The 19710-nt window shown below is 48.7% G+C and overlaps 1 protein-coding gene across 1 annotated transcript; it reads left to right on the top strand.

The window, feature by feature from the left end:
• Window positions 1-18466: 18466 nt before the first annotated feature.
• LOC130487980 (testis-specific serine/threonine-protein kinase 6-like) lies at window positions 18467-19324 on the top strand. The gene has a single exon (XM_056861552.1). The coding sequence runs from the start codon at window positions 18467-18469 to the stop codon at window positions 19322-19324; it is 858 nt and encodes a 285-aa protein (XP_056717530.1).
• The last annotated feature ends 386 nt before the right edge of the window (window positions 19325-19710 follow it).

Genomic DNA, 19710 nt, shown 5'->3' with positions numbered 1-19710 from the left:
GACTTGCTTGTAAGCAAATGTATTTAAGTTTGGGGTGCTGATGAGATCTTTTGAACCCCCCGTTTCTTGTGTTGGCTTTATTATTTCTCAGTTGTCTGGCGCAAAAGGCATTTTTCTTTAATGGAAAGGGACAACCCAAGGTTGGTTGGTTTACGACCAACAAAGGAACGCTGTTCAAGGGTCACTATTTTGGCATTCTGGCCTTGTTTAAGGGAGCACACTCTACTTAGGATACTCCTGATAACTAGGGGGCCAACCTCCAGTAGCTGGAGATCTCCCACCAACTGATCTCCAGCCAATAGAGGTCAGTTCCCCTGGAGAAAATGGCCACCTTGGCCATGGAACTCTATGGCATTGAAGTCCCTCAATAATCTCCAGGTATTTCCCAACCCAGAGCTAGCAACACATGTATTTTATAGCTGTGGTACACACAAACATAGACTCTCAAAAAACGGAATCTCCGCTCTGCCATGGAAGCTTGCTGGGTGATTTTGGGCCACTCACACACTCTCACCCTAACCTACCTCACAGGTAGGGTTGCCAGTTTCCAGGTGGTGACTGGAGATCTCCTGCTATTACAACTCCAGCCAATAGAGATCAGTTCCCCTGAAGAAAACGGCCGCTTTAGCCATTGGACTCTATGGCATCGAAGTCCCTCCTCTCCCCAAACTCCGCCCGCCTCAGGCTCCACTCCAAAAATCTCCCGGCGGTGGCAAAGAAGGACCTGGCAACCCTACTCACAGAGTTGTTAGGAGGATAAAATGGAGGGGAGGGGAATGAGGTAAACCACTTCTGCTTCCCAGTGAGGAGAAAGGAAGGGGAAGAAATGAAGTAAATGAACAAATAAATATAAACAAATACTCTAATAAATCTAGATTTGCCGTTGTATGTACCAAAGCTGGAAATTATGCATGTTGTTCTATTAATATAAAATGGAGACTGCATTTCTTCAAGAGGATTGTGCATGAGGAGCGGGCCGTGGCTCAGTGGTAGGGCGTCTGCTTGGCATGCAGAAGGTCCCAGGTTCAATCCTCGGCATCTCCTGTTAAAGGGACTGGGCAAGTAGGTGATGTGAAAGACCCCTGCCTGAGACCCTGGAGAGTAGACAATACTGACTTGGATGGACCAAGGGTCTGATTCAGTATAAAGCAGCTTCATGTGCTCAATATCCCCATGCGCACAGTTTATTTTCTTCATTTGTTTCCAGCTTTTCTCCCCAGTAGGGACCCTCTCCGCTATTTTATCCTTACAACAACCCTGTGAGGTAGAATCATAGAATCATAGAGTTGGTACTACCAGGGTCATCTAGTCCAACCCCCTGCACAATGCAGGAAATTAACAACTACCTCCCCCCACATCCCCTGTGACCCCAACCCTCCCCCCACCATGCAGGATCCCACACTCAAAACACTCACGACAGATGGCCATCTAGCCTCTGCTTAAAGACCTCCAAAGATGGGGACTCCACCGCCCTCCGAGGCAGCACATTCCACCGTTGAACAGCCCTCACCGTCAGAAAGTTCTTCCTAATATTTAGGTGGAATTGCTTTTCTATTAGTTTAAATCCATTACTCCGTGTCCTAGTCTCTGGAGCAACAGAGAACAAGCTAGTTCCCTCATCAACATGACATCCCTTCAAATATTTTAACATGGCTATCATGTCTCCCCTCAACCTTCTCTTCTCTAAACTAAACAAACCCAACTCCCTAAGTCTCTCCTCATAGGGCATGGATTCCAGACCTCTGACCATTCTGGTCGCCCTCCACGCTCCAACTTGTCAACATCCTTCTTAAATTGTGGAGCCCAAAACTTGACACAGTATTCCAAGTGAGATCTGACCAATGCAGAATACAGTGGTAGTATTGCTTCCCTTGATCTAGACACGATACTCCTATTGATGCAGCCCAGAATTGCATTGACCTTCTTAGCCGCCATATCACACTGTTGACTCATGTTCAGTTTGTGGTCCACTAAGAGTCCCAGATCTCTGTCACATGTACTGTTGTCAAGCCAACTCTCTCCCATCCTGTACCTGTGCCTTATGTTGTTTCTGCCTAGGTGAAGTACTTTACACTTCTCCCTATTGAAATCCATTTTATTTTGCTTATGGCCCAGCTCTCCAGTCTATCGAGGTCATTCTGAACTCTGACCCTCCCCTCCGGGGTATTAACTACCCCTCCTAACTTGGTGTCATCTGCAAATTTGATTAGCATACTCTCTATTCCATCATCCAAGTCATTTATAAAAATACTGAGTAGTACCGGTCCCAGGACAGACCCCTGTGGCACCCCACTGGTCACTCTTCTCCAGGACAAAGTTGTGCCATTAATGAGCACCCTTTGGGTTCAGTTGGTCAACCAATTACCAATCCACCTAACAGTAGCAGTGTCCAGCCACTAGGCGGATAACATGTGACTAGCCCAAGGTTACCGAATGAGCTTCCAAGGCAGAGTGGGGATCCGAACTTGGGTCTTCCAGGTCCTATTCTGACATTTGAACCGCTACACCGCACTGGCTCAACACTGGATCTGCCAACATCATAACAACTGATCAGAGCTTAAGAGATGAGAGAATCCTACAGGAATACAGAGTTAGATCACAGTCCTCCACAAGATTCCTGAGGACTGCAAAGGGCAGACTCAGGTTATGTATAGGGTTGCCAGCTCCAGGTTGGGAAATACCTGGAGATTTGAGGGGTGGAGCCTGAGGAGGGCGGGGTATGTGGAGGGGAGGGACTTCAATGGGGTATAATGCCATTGGGGTATAATTCTTTGGAGTCCTCCTTCCAAAGCAGCCATTTTCTCCAGGGGAACGGATCTCTGTTGCCTGGAGATCAGTTGTAATCCTGGGAGATCTCCAACCACCACCTAGAGGTTGGCCATCCTAGAGAGCCAGTGTGGTGGTGTGGTTAAGAGCGGTGGTTTGAAGCGGTAGACTCTAATCTGGAGAATCCGGTTTGATTCCCCACTCCTCCACGTGAGCGGCCGAGTCTAATCTGGTGAACTGGGTTGATTTCCCCACTCCACATGAAGCCAGCTGGGTGACCTTGGGCTAATCACAGTTCTCTCAGAACTCTCTCAGCCCCACCTACTTCACAAGGTGTCTGTTGTGGTGAGGGGAAGGTAAGGAGACTGTAAGCCGGTTTGATTCTTCCTTAAGTGGTAGAGAAAGTTTGAGCTTGGTCAAAATGCAGAAAACTGTATGTGTTCCCTAGAATGTCAGATCCAAATATTCACAACGTAAATGGGGTTATTTAAAATGCACGGTTTCCACTCCGCCCTGCTTTACAGCCACGTGGCTTCAGTTCAGGCCAGGATTCCTCAGCGTATAGCTGGCAGACAGCTAAGTCACTAAGAATAGACGTTGGGTCATTCTTGTGAAATTATTTAGGCTATTGTCATCAGACAATTTACCCCTAAGGAATCCCATTGGCTTCGATGGGATTGTTCCCTTAATGATGAGTTTGAGGACTGTTTAATACCTTACGGCGTTCAAACACAGTGTATGAAAGAACAACAAATGTCCTTCCAGTAAAGGAAACAGTATAACCTGAATGTATAGGTATACCAGGTGGTGAAGTTCAAAAGCCAAAGTTCTGTTGGCTGCCGTCCTACACACACTAACAAGGAAGTAAATTTTCACTGAAGAAAACAGGGCTTGTTTGTGAGCAAATGTATCCCGGATCGGGCAGCATGATCCTTTTTAACTAAATCGGACCTGTAAATTCTCAGGCACGATTGTGACCCTACAAACCGAAACGTTCTAAATATTTCAGGATAATTCATTAAAAAAAAAAAGTTAATTATAGAGATCCTTAAATTCAGCTTGTTGCATAAATTCCCTTCCACTGTAGGTTATTATATCCCAGAATCATGTTAGGATGTCCCACAAGTAACAAGAGATGAAAATCACCAGAAAGCTGGAAAAGTAGTTGAACGCCTGAAATCCAGTAGTCAATGGTAGGATATTTTTGGTGGTGAAAAGTGGACAGGTATGAAGTACTAACAAAACACAGAGGTAGAAAACATTTAACTCACGTACAGTTCATGTGTTAAGTACATTTATGCTGTTCAAGGATTCCAGAGTGGTTTGCAGTCTTAACAGCCTGGGGAGGGGGCAGGGGGCATATCTAGAATGTATCTCACTTTCCCCCCCAATTCTGTCCATCACACCCTTCCAGGTAGCCTGCTATTACAACTGATTGACAGCCGATAGAGATCCATTCACCTGGAGAAAATGGTCGCTTGGGCAATTGGACTCTATGGCACTGAAGTCCCTCCCCTCCTCAAACCCCGCCCTCCTCAAGCTTCACCCCAAAAACCTCCCGCCGGTGGCGAAGAGGGACCTGGCAACCCTACCTCTATGTCTTCAAAACATAGCAGGGCCTTCATCCCATTTATAGGGTTGCTAAGCGTGGTGTAGGAAATTCCTGGAGATTTGGGGCTCCAGCCTGGGGAGGGTGAGGTTTAGGGGATGGTCCTCGGCGGTCCTCAGTGGAGTGGAATGCCCTAGAGACCACCCTCTGAAGCTGCCATAGGGGAACTGATCTCTGTAGTCTGGAGATCAGGTCTAACTTCAGGAGATCTCCAGTCCCCATCTGGAGGTTGGCAACCCCACCTCAGTAGCCACTGCAGATGTCCTGAGGTCAGGTGAGGCGAGGGTAAGACTGGCAGGAAAAATGGCCGTCACCGCCTCAGATATGACCACAGGTTCCGACGTTACCAGAGGTGGACAGGAAGCAGCTTCCGTACTACTGAGGTAAGAGGGCGGGGAAGCCACCTGTTTTGATTTTATCAGTTCCGAAAAGTTCGCCTCGGGAGCCAGCCCCGTCCTTTGCCGCCACCGCAAATTTTTGGCTTCCAGTTAAGCCACTGGCCCCAGAGTGCCGCGCACGTTCTGCTGAAAGGTTTGCTTCTTGGTCGAAGTATTTCCGGCCCCCTGCGCGCCACCTCGAAGAAAGATTCGAAGCAGCTTGCAAGCACGGCTGATACCGCACGATGAAAGAATAATAGAATCATAGAGTTGGAAGGGGCCACCAGGGTCATCTAGTCCAACCCCCTGCACAATGCAGGAAATTCACAACTAGCGTCCATGGGAAACGATGCTGAAACGCGTAACAGCCGAAACTTCAAGCGTCAAGGAAAATGTAGTCTAGAGTTGACGAATTCTGTAAAGAAACATGTGGATTGCTGTTGTTGTTTTTTGTCAGAGATGGTATAGCTCTAACTCAAGTAAGATCGAGTAACCAGTTTTACCTGTTCCTCGCAATTTCCTGACTACTGGGGCATTTCTGCCAAAGGTGAATCACAGAGTAAGAGCAAATTAGCAGTTTGCCAGATGAGGCCTGTTCACCCTTAGCTCGTCTAGATCTGGTCAGATTCCAAGCTTGAAGGATGTCTCAACAGGTACACCAGAGGACAAAGTTGAGAAAACAGCAGCATAAGTTGTGAGCCTGAGATGCTAGGGGTGTGTGTGTGTGTCAGGGCCACTGAGAGGTAACCTAGGCTGAAACAGAGACTCGGTGCCATCTGTCAGTAGTCAGTGATGGATAGAAGAAGAGTTGGTTTTTATATGCCGACTTTCTCTACCACTTAAGAAGAATCAAACCGGTTTACAATCACCTTCCCTTCCCCTCCCCACAACAGACACCCTGTGAGGTGGGTAGGGCTGAGAGAGCTGTGACTAGCCCAAGGTCACCCAGCTGGCTTTGTGTGTAGGAGTGGGGAAACAAACCCCGTTCACCAGATCAGATTCCACTGCTCCAAACGACTAAGGGAGAAAATGATGGAGGTTTACAAAATTATGCACGGGGTGGAGAGAGTGTTGACAAAGAGAACTTTTTTCTCCCAAAATACTAGAACTCGAGAGCATCCAATGAAGATGATGGGCAGTGGATTTAGGACGGATGAAAGGAAATAGCAATTTACACAAAGAGTGATTACAATGTGGAATTCTCTGCCAGAGGATGTAGAGATGGTCACAGGCGCGGACAGCTTTAAAAGGGGATTAGACAGATTCATGGAGGTTTATTGGTGGCTACCAGCCATGGTGACTAAAGGGAACCTCCATTTTCAGAGGCAGTCAACCTCCGAATTCCAGTGCCAGAAGGCAACATCAGGGGAAGACCTCGACCTCTATGTCTTGTTGTTGGCCCTGCAGAGTGATTGGGGTGCCGCTGCGTGAGACAATATGCTGGACTAAGTGGGCCCCTGGCCTGATCCAGCAGGGCTCTTCTGATGTTCTTCTGATGTTCACATTTAAATACATGGGGTATTTCTCCAACCACATCATGATCGTTATTCTCCATTTAACTTGTCCTCTTCAACCACTTCTCCAGCATGGCGTAGTGTTTAAGAGCAGTGGTTTGGAGCGGGGGACTCTGATTTGGAGAACCGGGTTCGATTCCCCACTCCTCCACATGAGCGGCGGAGGTTAATCTGGTGAACTGGATACGTTTCCCCACTCCTCCACATAAAGCCAGCTGGGTGACCTTGGGCTAGTCATAGTTCTCTTCCAACTCTCTCAGCTCCACCTACCTCACAGGGAGTCTGTTGTGGGGAGGGGAAGGGAAGGTGATTGAAAGCCGATTTGAGTCTCCCTTAAGTGGTAGCGAAAGTCGGCATATAAAAACCAACTCTTCTTCTTCTTCTTAGTCAGTTTCATGGTGGGTGTCAGTCAATTTCATGGCCAGTGTTGGTCAGTTTCAGTGCCGACAAAACACTATCTGCAGGAGGAAGGGACCCACGCATACGTGTCTTTTTACGCTAGAAAAGTGGGGTGGCAAGCCACGTAACAATGACAACATCGCTGACCACTCCCGTTGGTTCAGACGCTCCATGTTTTTCCTGGCTACGTGCGGAAATTTACTCTGAGTAACCCCAAGTAAATCCAGGAATTAATTCTAGGGGGAAAGCCCCTGCGCAGAGCGATTTGAAAATTCTGCAAATACTGTGCATCGAGAGCAGTAAATCCAGCTGAAACAACCAGAGCATAAAAGGCCTATGTTAGGCCTATTTTGGCCCAAGTGAAAATCCAGGAAAAAGTTGGCACATGGGACTGAACCAAAACAAAAAAAGATGTAGCTTCTTCCTTCAACCTAAACGGTGGTGTTCTCAAGGTGGGAGCCAGCGTGGTGTAGTGGTTAAGAGCGGAGGTTTGGAGCAGTGGACTCTGATCTGGAGAACCGGGTTCGCTTCCCCACTCCTCCACGTGAGCATCGGAGGCTAATCTGGTGAACTGGATTTGGTTCCCCACTACTACACACAAAGCCAGCTGGGTGACCTTGGGCTAGTCACAGCTCTCTTTGAGCTCTCTCAGCCCCACCTACCTCACAGGGTGTCTGTTGTGGGGAGCGGAAGGTGATTGTAAGCAAGTTTGAGTTTCACACATGAATACATGAAGCTGCCTTCTACTGAATCAGACCCTCGGTCCATCAAAGTCAGTATTGTCTACTCAGACTGGCAGCGGCTCTCCAAGGTCTCAGGCAGGGGTCTTTCACATCACCTACCTACCTAGTCCCTTTAACTGGAGATGCTGGGGATTGAACCTGGGACCGAGCATGCCGAGCTGATGCTCTACCACTGAGCCACAGCCCCTCCCTTACGTGGTAGAGAAAGTCAGCATATAAAAACCAACTCTTCTCTCTTCTTCTTCTTCTTCTTCTTCTTTTCCGCAGATGCTCCTCTGAACAGGCAGCCTGATCGTTTCCAGAACTGGCAATTAAATCAGTTTTGGCAAACCAAGGGCTGTTTGCTTGGGTGGAAGGGAGGCCAAGAAACCTGCCCAGAGTGACTAAACAGGCTTACCTTCTCCTGCGCGATAAGCAGGGGTTGCCATGGCAGCGAGAGCATTTCGAAGCCCTGCGCCTAAGTGCTCATTAGGTGCCCGGAGCCGTTTCCCAGCTGAGTTGGGTTGCATAATTAGAAGCAGAAATTGCTAAACCGCCACCGTCGCTAAAAAAACACGCAACAGATTTTAGCAAAACAACAGGACAATTACATACAGCATGAGGCGCAACATGCTGAAGGTCAACTTACTTTAGAACCAGCTCATAGAATCATAGAATGATAGAGTCAGAAGGGACCTCCAGGGTCATCTAGTCCAACCCCCTGCACCATGCAGGAAATTCGCAACTTGCTCCCACACACACACACGCACCCCAGAGACCCCTTGTAATGTATTCAATTGGGAAGCAAGACTTGCACTGAGCTTGAAGTTTACCCCAGGCTCCTTCGCCTGCATTTCTCATTGGACTATGGACCATAGCCGCCCAATCACGGACTTGGGGGGGTGGCTCCGGGGGGGGCTGGGATTGGCATATAAATCAGGGGTATTGTGCTATTCAGGCAATTCAGTTCAGTTCCTTCTGGAGCTCCATTCTGGTTGAGTTCAATTCCAGTTGTTTATAAAGTGGTTGTTGTTGGAACGCCGTCTCTGGCCTTGTGTATTACCCATGCATATATAATACCCCTAATCCATGCCCAGGAGCCCCATGGCGCAGAGTGGTAAGCTGCAGTACTGCAGTCCAAGTTCTGCTCATGACCTGAGTTCAATCCCAACGGAAGCTGGTTTCAGGAAGCCGGCTCAAGGTGGACTCAGCCTTCCATCCTTCCGAGGTCGGTAAAATGAGTACCCAGCTTGCTGGGGGTAAAGGGAAGATGACTGGGGAAGGCACTGGCAAACTGGGGAAGGCACTTCTAAACAAAGTCTGCCTAGGAAACGTCGGGATGTGACGTCATCCCATGGGTCAGGAATGACCCGGTGCCTGCCCAGGGGACCTTTACCTTTACCTTTAATCTATGCCCAGAAGATGGCAAAAAAAAGAAGAAGATGGCCAACCCAGAGCTGGCAACCCTCAACCCTGGCTTGAATACAGATCTCAGAGTGAATGTGGTCTTTTCCCCCATCCTAATTTCCAGAAAGTTCCCATCCCCGTGAGGGTTGGCCTCTACTGCTATGACAACCAGTCCAGTCCGCCGCTCCTCTCTCGTGAAGTTGTAAAAAAGAACGCTGACGGAAGAACTGCTTTTTAAAAAGCCAGCTAGGAGGGGATCATGGCGAAACTTTCAGACTCAGCTGTAAAACGGTAGTAGGTGTAGCAATATGGAAAAAAGTCATTGTGTTGTGGTACCTGGGAGGAGCCAGGAAAAGGCAAATGCAACCCCCACTTTCTGTTTCTCCTCCATTGGGGTCTGAGCAGAGTGAGAGAAGTAGGGTTGCCAACTCCGGATTGGGAAATACCTGGAGATTTGGGGGGTGGAGCCTGAGGAAGACAGGGTTTGGGGAGGGGAGGGAATACAATGGGGTATAATGCCATAGAGTCCTCCTTCCAAAGTGGCTGTTTGCTCCAGGTGAACAGATGTCTGTCACCTGGAGATCAATTGTAATAGCAGGAGATAAGGTTGCTACCTCCGGGTTGGGAAATACCTGGAGATTGGGGGTGGAGCCTGAGGAGGGTGGAGTTTGGGGAGGGGAGGGACTTCAATGCCATAGAGTCCAATTGCCAAGGAAGCCATTTTCTCCAGGGGAACTGATCTCCATCGGCTGGAGATTAGCTGTAATAGCAGGAGATCTCCAGCTACTACCTGGAGGTTGGCAATCCTACCACCTAGAGGTTGGCAACCCTATTTGTAATGCTTAATAACAAAGAAGGGAGCTTGGAAAATAAGTGGAGGTTGAAGAGTTAAACACTCTCTGCCTAGGGTTGCCAATCTCCAGGTACTAGCCGGCGATCTCCTGCTATTACAACTGATCTCCATCCAATAGAGATCAGTTCCCCTGGAGAAAATGGCCGCTTTGGCTATTGGACTCTATGGCACTGAAGTCCCTCCCCTCCCCAGACACGCCCTCCTCAGGCTCCGCCCCAAAAACCTCCCACCGGTGGCGAAGAGGGACCTGGCAACCCTAACTCTGCCCTGCACAGCTCCAAGGCAAACTGAGGCCTGCAATTTTTCCTTTTGTGGACATGATCTTCATTTTATGTGTTTGAGACCCCAGGCAGCAATCCTGCATGAACTGGGAGTAGACCTCATCAACCAGTGTAGCAGGACTTACTTCAGAAGAAGATTGAGCTCCATGAGAAATTATAACACCATTAAAAAAAACCCGATATCCTCTATGGGTTTTTGCTGTTTGGGATTGCTGAAGTTTGGGATTGATGAATAAGAGAAGAGCAGTGCCATCTACAGCAGGCAAAGAGACTAGACTTAGCATGCGTGCCTGAATTGGCTTGATATTCTTAAGGGCACATCTACAGTTAAACTTTCTGGTCCTTCCCTTCTTCCAAGGAACTCTGCGAGACGTAGTTCTGTGAAGGGAGCTGCCCACAAATCCTCAAGCATGCTAGGGAGCCAGCGTGGTACAGTGGTTAAGAGTGGTGGTTTGGAGCGGTGGAGTCTGATCTGGAGAACCGGGTTCGATTCCCCACTTCTCCACGTGAGCGGCAGAGGCTACGGAGAACCGGGATAGTTTCCCCACTCCTCCAAACCGGCTTACAATCACCTTCCCCTCCCCACAACAGACACCCTGTGAGGTAGGTGGGGCTGAGAGGGCTGTGACTAGCCCAAGGTCACCCAGCTGGCTTCATGTATAGGAGTGGGGGAAACAAATCCAGTTTACCAGATTAGCGTCCGCCGCTCATGTGGAGGAGTGGGGAATCAAACCCGGTTCCCCAGATCAGAGTCCACCGCTCCAAAACCACCGCTCTTAACCACTATACCAAACTGGCAATTATCATCTCTCAGTTATCATCTCTTAATCCCAATTGAGGAATACGTAAATAACCGTTGACTTTATTCTTGGGCAGTCTTTCCATTTCCCAACCTTTTGTTTGTAGAAACTGCCCCAGTGATTCTGTTTCTCTCCCCCCGCCTTTCTTGCCGAATCTCGCTTTTGTGGTTCTCTTCACTGATCTCACAGAAACCCGTACATGCAATGAGAAAACAACTCCCGTTAGGAGAAAGGAGCTTTTTATTTTCTCCAGATGCAAAAAAATTTGCTGCGTTTTTATTCTTTTTTAAAAAAAAAAAAACCCTGATAATGGGACCAACATTTTCCATCATTTATCGCAGCTCTTCCTCTTTTTTTTTTATTGAGCTGTGCTTCTGTTCTTAATCTGGGTTGCTTAGTTCGTCATCAAATATAGCCAGGTAGCAATTTTCTCCTCTGTTTTTCTCTACCTATTACAGAAAGAATAGGCCGCTGAACCACGTTTATTCAATCCTTATCTTTTTCATTTACTGATCCTTCAAATATTTGCCTTCTTATATAACTTTAATGGAAAATTTCCCACCCCTGCATTTTCGTTTCTGCTTGGCTGTATAACAGAGGACGAACGTTTTCTACCTAAGGCTTCAGCCGAAAACAAATTTCCTGTTTCTCCAAAATATCCCCCCCTTGTTCATTTACAAAAAGAGTCTTTAATGGTAATTAGGGGCACCAGCAGTTCAAAGTTAAGTGCCTGTTTATTATTCTTAATTGGAAAGGTGTATCTGCCAACGGCATAAGAATTTATTAAGGAAGATAATGACTGGATACGTTGCTATGGTTGTACAGTCTTCTGGTTATGTGCATAATACTTTTCAGATGGCAAAAATAACCTTCGAGTCCTTCCAGATGTGAACACGTGTCAAAATTAGGGTTGCCAACCTCCAGGTGGTCGCTGGAGATCTCCTGCTACCACAACTGATCTCCAGGTGGAAGAGATCAGTTCATCGGGAGAAAACGGCCCCTTTGGAAGGTGGACTCTGTGGCATTATACCCCATTGAAGTCCCTCTCCTCCCCAAACCCCACCCACCCTTCTCAGGCTCCACGCCCAATATCTCCAGGTATTCCCCAACCCGGAGCTGGCAACCCTAGGTGAATGCATTTGCAAAAGGAACCGTAGCAAACCAGGGCACACCGCATGCTTAATGGGCAGAGGCCTGCAAAGACCACATCACAGGATAAACTTCCCCCGTTTTATTGAAGCACTTCCAAGGCTAATAGCCGCGAATACAAATTGCAATGATAATTATTCGCTAATAACCTTGGGGGAGAACATTACCAGGCCTCTGTGAGTAAAAAGTAAAAGCGTTTGTGTGAACTCTACAGGAAGTGTGACAAGCAGCAGATTCCAAGAGACTTGGATAATTTCGCATATCACAGTCAACACCTGAGGGGGGGGATAAATTGAAACTGGTTGGTGTGTTTTAAATGCCGCCCATTAGCTGAAAGCAGAGGGTTTAAAAAAAAATAATCTAAATGTCTATTCAAGCTCCTGTTCAAAGTCACGATCTTAACTGCTTCAGGAGTCTCTCCTACTTCCCCGACCTTCTCCAGAATCATAAAGGAGCCTAATTTTAGCTCTCTGTCTTTCTTTACTCTGCTTTGGGGGGAGCGGGAGGGAGATCTTGGAAACTCTTTATAAAACCAGCCTCCAGAGAGTTGGGTTTTTAAAAAAAGGAAGCCAAGTTAATGCCTGTCGCCCATCACCTGTCAATGAACGCAACCAAATGATACTTGGATGGCTTTTATCTTGGATGGCTGGGGCACACACATTTCTGGAGATATTTCTAATCACCTCTCCTTCGCCCCCATCGCCCTCCACAAAGACACCAGCATAGCTATTTCTTAATACTAAAATCCTGAACACTATTTTTTTCCAGGTTTCAGTTAATTACGTCGTGTTTCAGGGGTAAGAGGGTTGCCCGGTCCCTCTTCGCCACCGGCGGGAGGTTTTTGAAGGCAGGGTTTGGGGAGGGGAGGGGCTTCAATGCCATAGAGTCCAATTGCCAAAGTGGCCATTTTCTCCAGGGGAACTGATCTCTATTGGCTTGAGATCAGTTGTAATAGCAGGAGATCTCCAGCTAGTACCTGGAGATTCCCCGCTCCTCCACATGCAGCCTGCTGGGTGACCTTGGGCCAGTTGCAGTTATCTCAGAACTCTCTCAGCCCCACCTTCCTCACAGGGGGTTTGTTGGGGGAGGGAGGAAGGGCAGGCAATTTTAAGCTGCTTTGAGACTCCTTAGGGGCCCCGTGGCGCAGAGTGGTAAGCTGCAGTACTGCAGTCCAAGCTCTGCTCACAGCCTGAGTTCGATCCCGACAGAAGTTGGTTTCAGGTAGCCGGCTCAAGGTTGACTCAGCCTTCCATCCTTTTGAGGTCAGTCAAATGAGTACCCAGCTTGCTGGGGGTAAAAGGAAGATGACTGAGGAAGGCACTGGCAAACCACCCAGCAAATAAAGTCTGCCTAGTAAACGTCGGGATGTGACGTCACCCCATGGGTCAGGAATGACCCGGTGCTTGCACAGGGGACCTTTACCTTTTCTGAGACTCCTTATGGCAGAGAAAAGAGGGGTATAAAAACCAACTCTTCTTCTTTTCTTCATAACATCTTAAAGACCAGACAGATTTTCCAAGGTGGCCCAGGGTAGCCTGATCTTGTCAGATATTGGCAGCTAAGCAGGGTCAGCCCTGCTTAGTACTTGGATAGGAGGCAGGCAACAACAAACCCCCTTTGAAATTGTCACTTACCTTGAAAACCCTACAGCTGTGACTTGATGGCACTTAACACACACACACACACAAGCTTTGGAGAGTCAAAGCACCCTTCTTCTGTTATACAAGTATTCAAGTTGTCTGTTACACAAGTTCTTGGGAGAAGAAGCTGAAATCTCAGTTCCCACATTTGGTTTCATAAGCTCTTTTCTACAGACACATTAAAAAAAAAAACCCCAAAAATTTAGATGTTAAGATAAACCATGTTCCCCACTTACATTTTCCAAAATAAGTGAAAAACATGTGTCTGTTTGTTTGTTTTCCGTTCTTTCCTATGACCTTGGCTGAACGGTCTCACAGATTGCTGGTGATCTTTTTCCTTGACCACAAATAGGAACGATGAAAAAAGAATATTTCAGTTATTTACAAACTCCGCAGCCCTGGCCCCACACACACACACCCAGCATCGGCTGCAGGTTTTGCACACTCTAGGACAACCTGAAGACCAGGTCCCATGAGGAAAGGCTGAAGGAGCTGGGTATGTTTAGCCTGGAGAGGGGAAGACCGAGAGGTGATAAGATACCCATCTTCAAGTACTTGAAGGGCTGTCATAGAGAGGATGGTGCGGAGTTGTTTTCTGTTTCTCCAGAAGATAGGAGCAGAACCAGCGGGTTGAAATTAAATCAAAAAGGTTTCCGGATAAACATTAGGAAGAACTGATCTCGATTGTGTGCTATATAGAGATATAAACACCAGGGGGCAGTAAGGGAGCGTATAAAAAACAGGCATATTTGAAAAGCAAAGCCATTCCACTGAAATACAAACTCAAATCTTGGGGTAAAATCCTAGTCTCTTCACTACAGGAAGCCAGCACAGTATAGGGGTCAGGGTGTTGGGCTGGGCCCTGGGGAGACCCGGGTTCAAATCCCTGCTTAGCCGCATCGCTCAGCTGTTGAGCTGGAGGCTGTCCAGGTCTCACCTACCCCGTAGAGGGTTGCCAGGTTGCCCCTGGCCATCGATGGATTGAGGGTTGCCTGATCCAGGTTGGAAAGCTCCTGGAAATTTGAGGATGGAGCCAGGGGAGGACAGGGACCTCAGCAGGGTACAATGCCATAGAGTCCACCCGCCAACGCAACTGATCTCTGCAGTCTGGAGGTGAGTTGTAATTCCAGGAAATCCCCAGGCCCCACATGGAGGCTGGCATCCCTATCCATGGTTGTTGTAAGGCCAACATCACAAAGAGAAGAACTCAGGACCCTGCCCTGAGATGTCTGGAGAAAGGGCAGTACAAAACATGATACAGACAGACAGACAGACAGACAGACAGACAGACAGACAGACAGACAGACAGATAGATAGATAGATAGATAGATAGATAGATAGATGAAGAGTTGGCTTTTATATGCCAACTTTCTCTATCATTTAAGGAAGAATCAAACCAGCTTACAATCGCCTTCCCTTCCACACCCCACAACAGACACCTTGTGAGGTAGGTGGGGCTAAGAGAGCGGTGAATAGCCTAAGGTCACCCAGCTGGCTTCATGGGCAGGAGTGAGGAAACAAATCCAGTTCACCAGATGAGCCTCCTCCGCTCATGTGGAGGAGTGGGGAATTGAACCTGGTTCTCTGGATCAGATGTCCACCACGCTCCCAACCACCTCTCTTAACCACTACACCATGCTGGATGGATGGATGGATGGAGAGAGATGGATAGATGAATGGATGGATGGATGGATGGATGGACGGAGAGGGAGTGGGGAGGGAGGGAAGGATAGATGATACCTCCAGGCTGATTCACACAACACTCAATATTTCTTCACCCTATGACTCAGAGCTGGGTGCTTATGCCCCAATATTTCATTCCTTGGATCCTGATTCTCTGATAAAAACACATGAAGCTGCCTTATACTGAATCAGACCTTTGGTCCATTAAAATCAGTATTGTCTACTCAGACCAGCAGCGGCTCTCCAGGGTCTCAGGCGGAGGTCTTTTACATCACCTACTTGCCTAGTCCTTTTAACTGGAGATGCCAGGGATTGAACCTGGGACCTTCTGCATGCCAAGCAGATGCTCTACCACTGAGACCCTATGATATTTGTCTGCAGTCATTGTGATCCACAATATTTCCTTCCAGGGCATTCAGTTCTGCCATTATGGCCCAAGCACGCGATCCAGCCACAACCACTGTCCTCACAGATGGGTGCTTCTTCTAACAGCTCCTCTGAGGAAGAAAAGCGTCTCTGCATTTCTCAGTGGGAACTGAGCCAGGTTAGGGGATTCTGAACTCGCTGAAGGCAAACTAGGAAAAAATCCCCCAAAGGACTTCACTCTCTGTTCTAGGCTAACCTCCCTGCATTCATCTATGCCAGCGGTTCCCAAACTTCTCGGGCCACCGCCCCCTTGGTTCCACAAACTCAACCCCAGCGCCCCCTACCCTACCCTATAAAAAGCATGATTCAAAATAGGGGTTTGCATGACTCACTAAAGAAGACAATAACAATAAAATTTCAAAACAGTAACATTGAATTGCACATCTATTCAAAATCAAATTAAAACTTATTTAGTTGGAATTTATTCAACAGAACTGATGAACTTGATCTAGTGGTACCAGCTCTTTAACGTCTGGGGGAAAAATTCTGATAGTTCCCACCAAATTTCCCAGCATGGTGCCGCAGCTTGATCTATTGTAAATTAGTGAACAACACAGTTGAAGGGGCCCACCTCTAGCACCCCCTGCTTCCCTCTTGCCTGTTAGTGCCCCCCTAGGTAATCCCACCCCCCGGAGGTGGAACTGCCCACTTTGGGAACCACTGATCTATGCTGAAAAGCGTATATCTCTCAGAGCTGGTCTAAAGTCACTGCAGCTATGATTCACAGGAAATGCCTGGAATTAATAAACTACCCTCAAAAGTCAAGAGCTTCCTATAGTTGGCCAAAAACTGGATTTTCCCCCCATACTAAAATAAGAACATTTGTGGTGGCATCATTCAGATCCAAGCTGGACTCTCTCCCCCAACTTCAGATTTTGGATGTGGGCTCCTTTATTCCTCTGCTTTGGTTTCAATTATCGGTTTGAGCAAACATAACCCCCCCCCCCCGTTTCTTCCACGTTTCCACTCTCCCTTCCGAGTTTTCCCCCTCCTTTCCCATCCTCTAGGCAAGCCTGGAAGTTGGAGGAATGCCTCGGGTAGAAGAGACATTCTGTCAGTCTCAGGCGTCTGCCTCTAGCACCCCTCAAGCATACTCATCCAGACAGGTAGATCTGAAGCAGTAAAACTTTATTAGGAACTAAAAAGCAAATTAAAAGAACTAACTGCACGCAGGCAGGCAAGGTTAGTAATGGAGACCCAGTATGTCAACTTATGTCAAGAGGCCGTCTGGCTCTTGCGTACAGTGAAGAACCTGACACATTCCTGACTCAACCACTTCAATAGGAACTCTATAATTAAACATAAGAACATAAGACAGGCCATGCTGGATCAGAACAAGGGCCACCAAGTCCAGCAGTCTGTTCACACAGTGGCCAACCTGGTGCCTCTAGGAAGCCCATAAACAAGATGGCTGCAGCAGCATTATCCTGCCTGTGTTCCATGGCACCTAATAGAATAGGCATGCTCCTTGGATACTGGAGAGAATAGGTGTGCATCATGACTAGTATACATTTTGACTAGTAGCCATGGATAGCCCTCTCCTCAGTGAACATGTCCACTCCCCTCTTAAAGCCTTCCAAGTTGGCAGCCATCACCCCATCCTGGGGCAGGGAGTTCCACAATTTAACTCTTCGTCGTGTGAAGAAATCCTTCCTTTTTTTCATTTTGAATCTCTCCCCCTCCAGCTTCAGCAGATGACCCCGCGTTCTGGTATTATGAGAAAGGATTCTCTGGGTCTGGCCCTGGAAAGGAGATGGGACGTGGGGCAGGGCACGAGAAATCTTCTCCGCTCTCGTCCCTTGGCAGATAGCAAAGCGAATTCTGTTAAGTCCTTCTGCTTCTTCTGTGATGTCCAAGGGCAAGATGCTGAAGATGGCCAAGAACCAATACAGTGAGTTGGAGAAGGCACTAATGTCTGAGAACAGGGCCCATTGGGAACTGGACAGAAATGCCGAGCAGTAAAAAAAAATCAAAGCTGAGGGTGACAGAGAAGCTCTTCCAGGCCAGTGGAAACCAGTAGGTTTTGGGTGTGTAAAGTGCCGTCAAGTTGCAGCCGATTTATGGTGACCTCTTATGGGGTTTTCAAGGCAAGAAACTAACAGAGGTGGTTGGCCAGTGCCTTCCTCTGCATGGCAACCCTGGTATTCCTTGGTGGTCTCCCATCCAAATACTAACCAGGGCTGACCCTGCTTAGCTTCCGAGATCTGACGAGATCGGGCTAGACCATGCTGCCTAACCAGTAGATTATCCCTGGGTCACATGACTCTAATCTGGCGAACCAGGTTTGTCTCCCCACTCCTCCACATGAGCAGCGGACTCTAATCTGGTGAACCGGGTTTGATTCCCCACTCCTCCATATGAAGCCAGCTGGGTGACCTTGGGCTAGTCACAGTTTTCTCTGAACTCTCTCAGCCCCACCTACCTCACAAGGTGCCTGTTGCGAGGAGGGGAAGGAGATTGTAAGCCAGTTTGAGACTCCTTAAGGGTAGAGAAAATTGGGGTATAAAAACCAACTCTTCTTCTTCTTCTTCTTCTTCTTCAAAAGGTATACTGGTAAATGTAAACAAGGGATCCCAAGGTCTCCCTTGAGTTTATGCAAGCGCTAATGGCAGATGAAATGAAGACAGCCAACCCATCCCTGGCAACGCCAAGAGGGAGTGACCCATGACACCCCTTGGGCATCACAATACCCAAGCTGTCTGTATGATGCTCCTGCCTTGAGCACTCAGTGGGGGAAATGGGGGGGTGAAGATCAACACCTACCGCACACAATGGGTTAAAGCCTTCAGCCCTAGCTTTACAATCAAACGCCCCGGTCATTCCCATCCGAACTCTGCACCATGTCGAAGAGTTCTGGAGGGGACAGATGGCTTAGCGAGCTCGGCTACAAGCTGGGCCAGACGTTGGGCGAGGGGAGCTATTCCAAGGTGCGGGTGGCCACTTCGGCCAAGTACAAAGGGCCGCTAGCCATCAAGGTGGTAGACCGACGCCGGGCGCCCCCTGACTTTGTTCACAAGTTCCTCCCGCGAGAGCTCTCCATCTTACGGACCATACGCCACCCCAACATTGTGCGGGTCTTTGAGTTCATCGAGGTCTGCAACGGGAAGCTGTACATAGTGATGGAAGCCGCCTCCACCGACCTGTTACAGCTGGTGCAACAGCTGGGGAACCTGCCCTGCACCCCAGAAGCGCGGGACATCTTCTCCCAGGTCGTGGGGGCCGTACGCTACCTGCATGACCGCAACCTGGTGCACCGCGACCTCAAGTGTGAGAACGTGCTGCTCACCGCAGACACCCGCCGGGCGAAGCTGACCGACTTCGGCTTTGGCAGGGAATCGCGTGGGTACCCGGACCTGAGCACCACCTACTGCGGATCCGCGGCCTACGCCTCCCCTGAGGTGCTGCTGGGTATTCCCTACGACCCCAAGAAGTACGACATCTGGAGCTTGGGAGTCGTGCTGTACGTGATGGTCACCGGCTGCATGCCCTTTGATGACACCCACATCCACAGTATGCCTCGACGCCAGAAGAAGGGGGTCTTCTATCCAGACGGCATTCCCACCTTGCCTGACCCCTGCAAAGTTTTGATCGCCCAGCTGCTGCAGTTTAGTCCCGCCTCCCGACCAGGGGTGGGGCAAGTGGCCAAAAGCAGCTGGCTGAAAAGTGGACTCATCAACAAAGAAACCCCTCCGAGGTAGACCCGCGCCGGGATAGACTTGCGCGGCTCTGGCCTCGACCTGACCAGAGCACTTGGCGGGAAAAGAAAGGACGCTAAAGTACTATCGACAAAGAGGATGGAAGCCGTGCGAGAGGCACGGGAGCCCGTCTGCGGCGTTCAGAGGGGTGATATTAATTGGGTGCTACGGGAGAGCCTTTGAAGGAATGACGCAAAGCCCGAAGGAGACTGCACCTAAAGATTTCCACGACATGGTGTATTGGCGGTTGTACGGGTGGGTTGGGGGCGCTAAACGTTGACCAAAGGATACCTAGGATGCTGGGAAGAGTGGATGGCAGAGCAGGTTGTGATGGCAGAAAAGGGCCATGACCCTCTTCGAAAGGCTTGGACTTCATAGTGGGACCCCCC

The sequence above is a fragment of the Euleptes europaea genome, chromosome 15 (assembly GCF_029931775.1).
Source record: "Euleptes europaea isolate rEulEur1 chromosome 15, rEulEur1.hap1, whole genome shotgun sequence".
NCBI lineage: Eukaryota > Metazoa > Chordata > Lepidosauria > Squamata > Sphaerodactylidae > Euleptes > Euleptes europaea.
Note: the sequence above shows the minus strand (reverse complement) of the source record. Positions and strands in the feature narration are given on the sequence as shown.

What these genes read in the sequence shown, in the direction of transcription:
- LOC130487980 (XM_056861552.1), top strand. Translation starts at nt 18,467, where the DNA reads ATGTCGAAGAGTTCTGGAGGGGACAGATGGCTTAGCGAGCTCGGCTAC.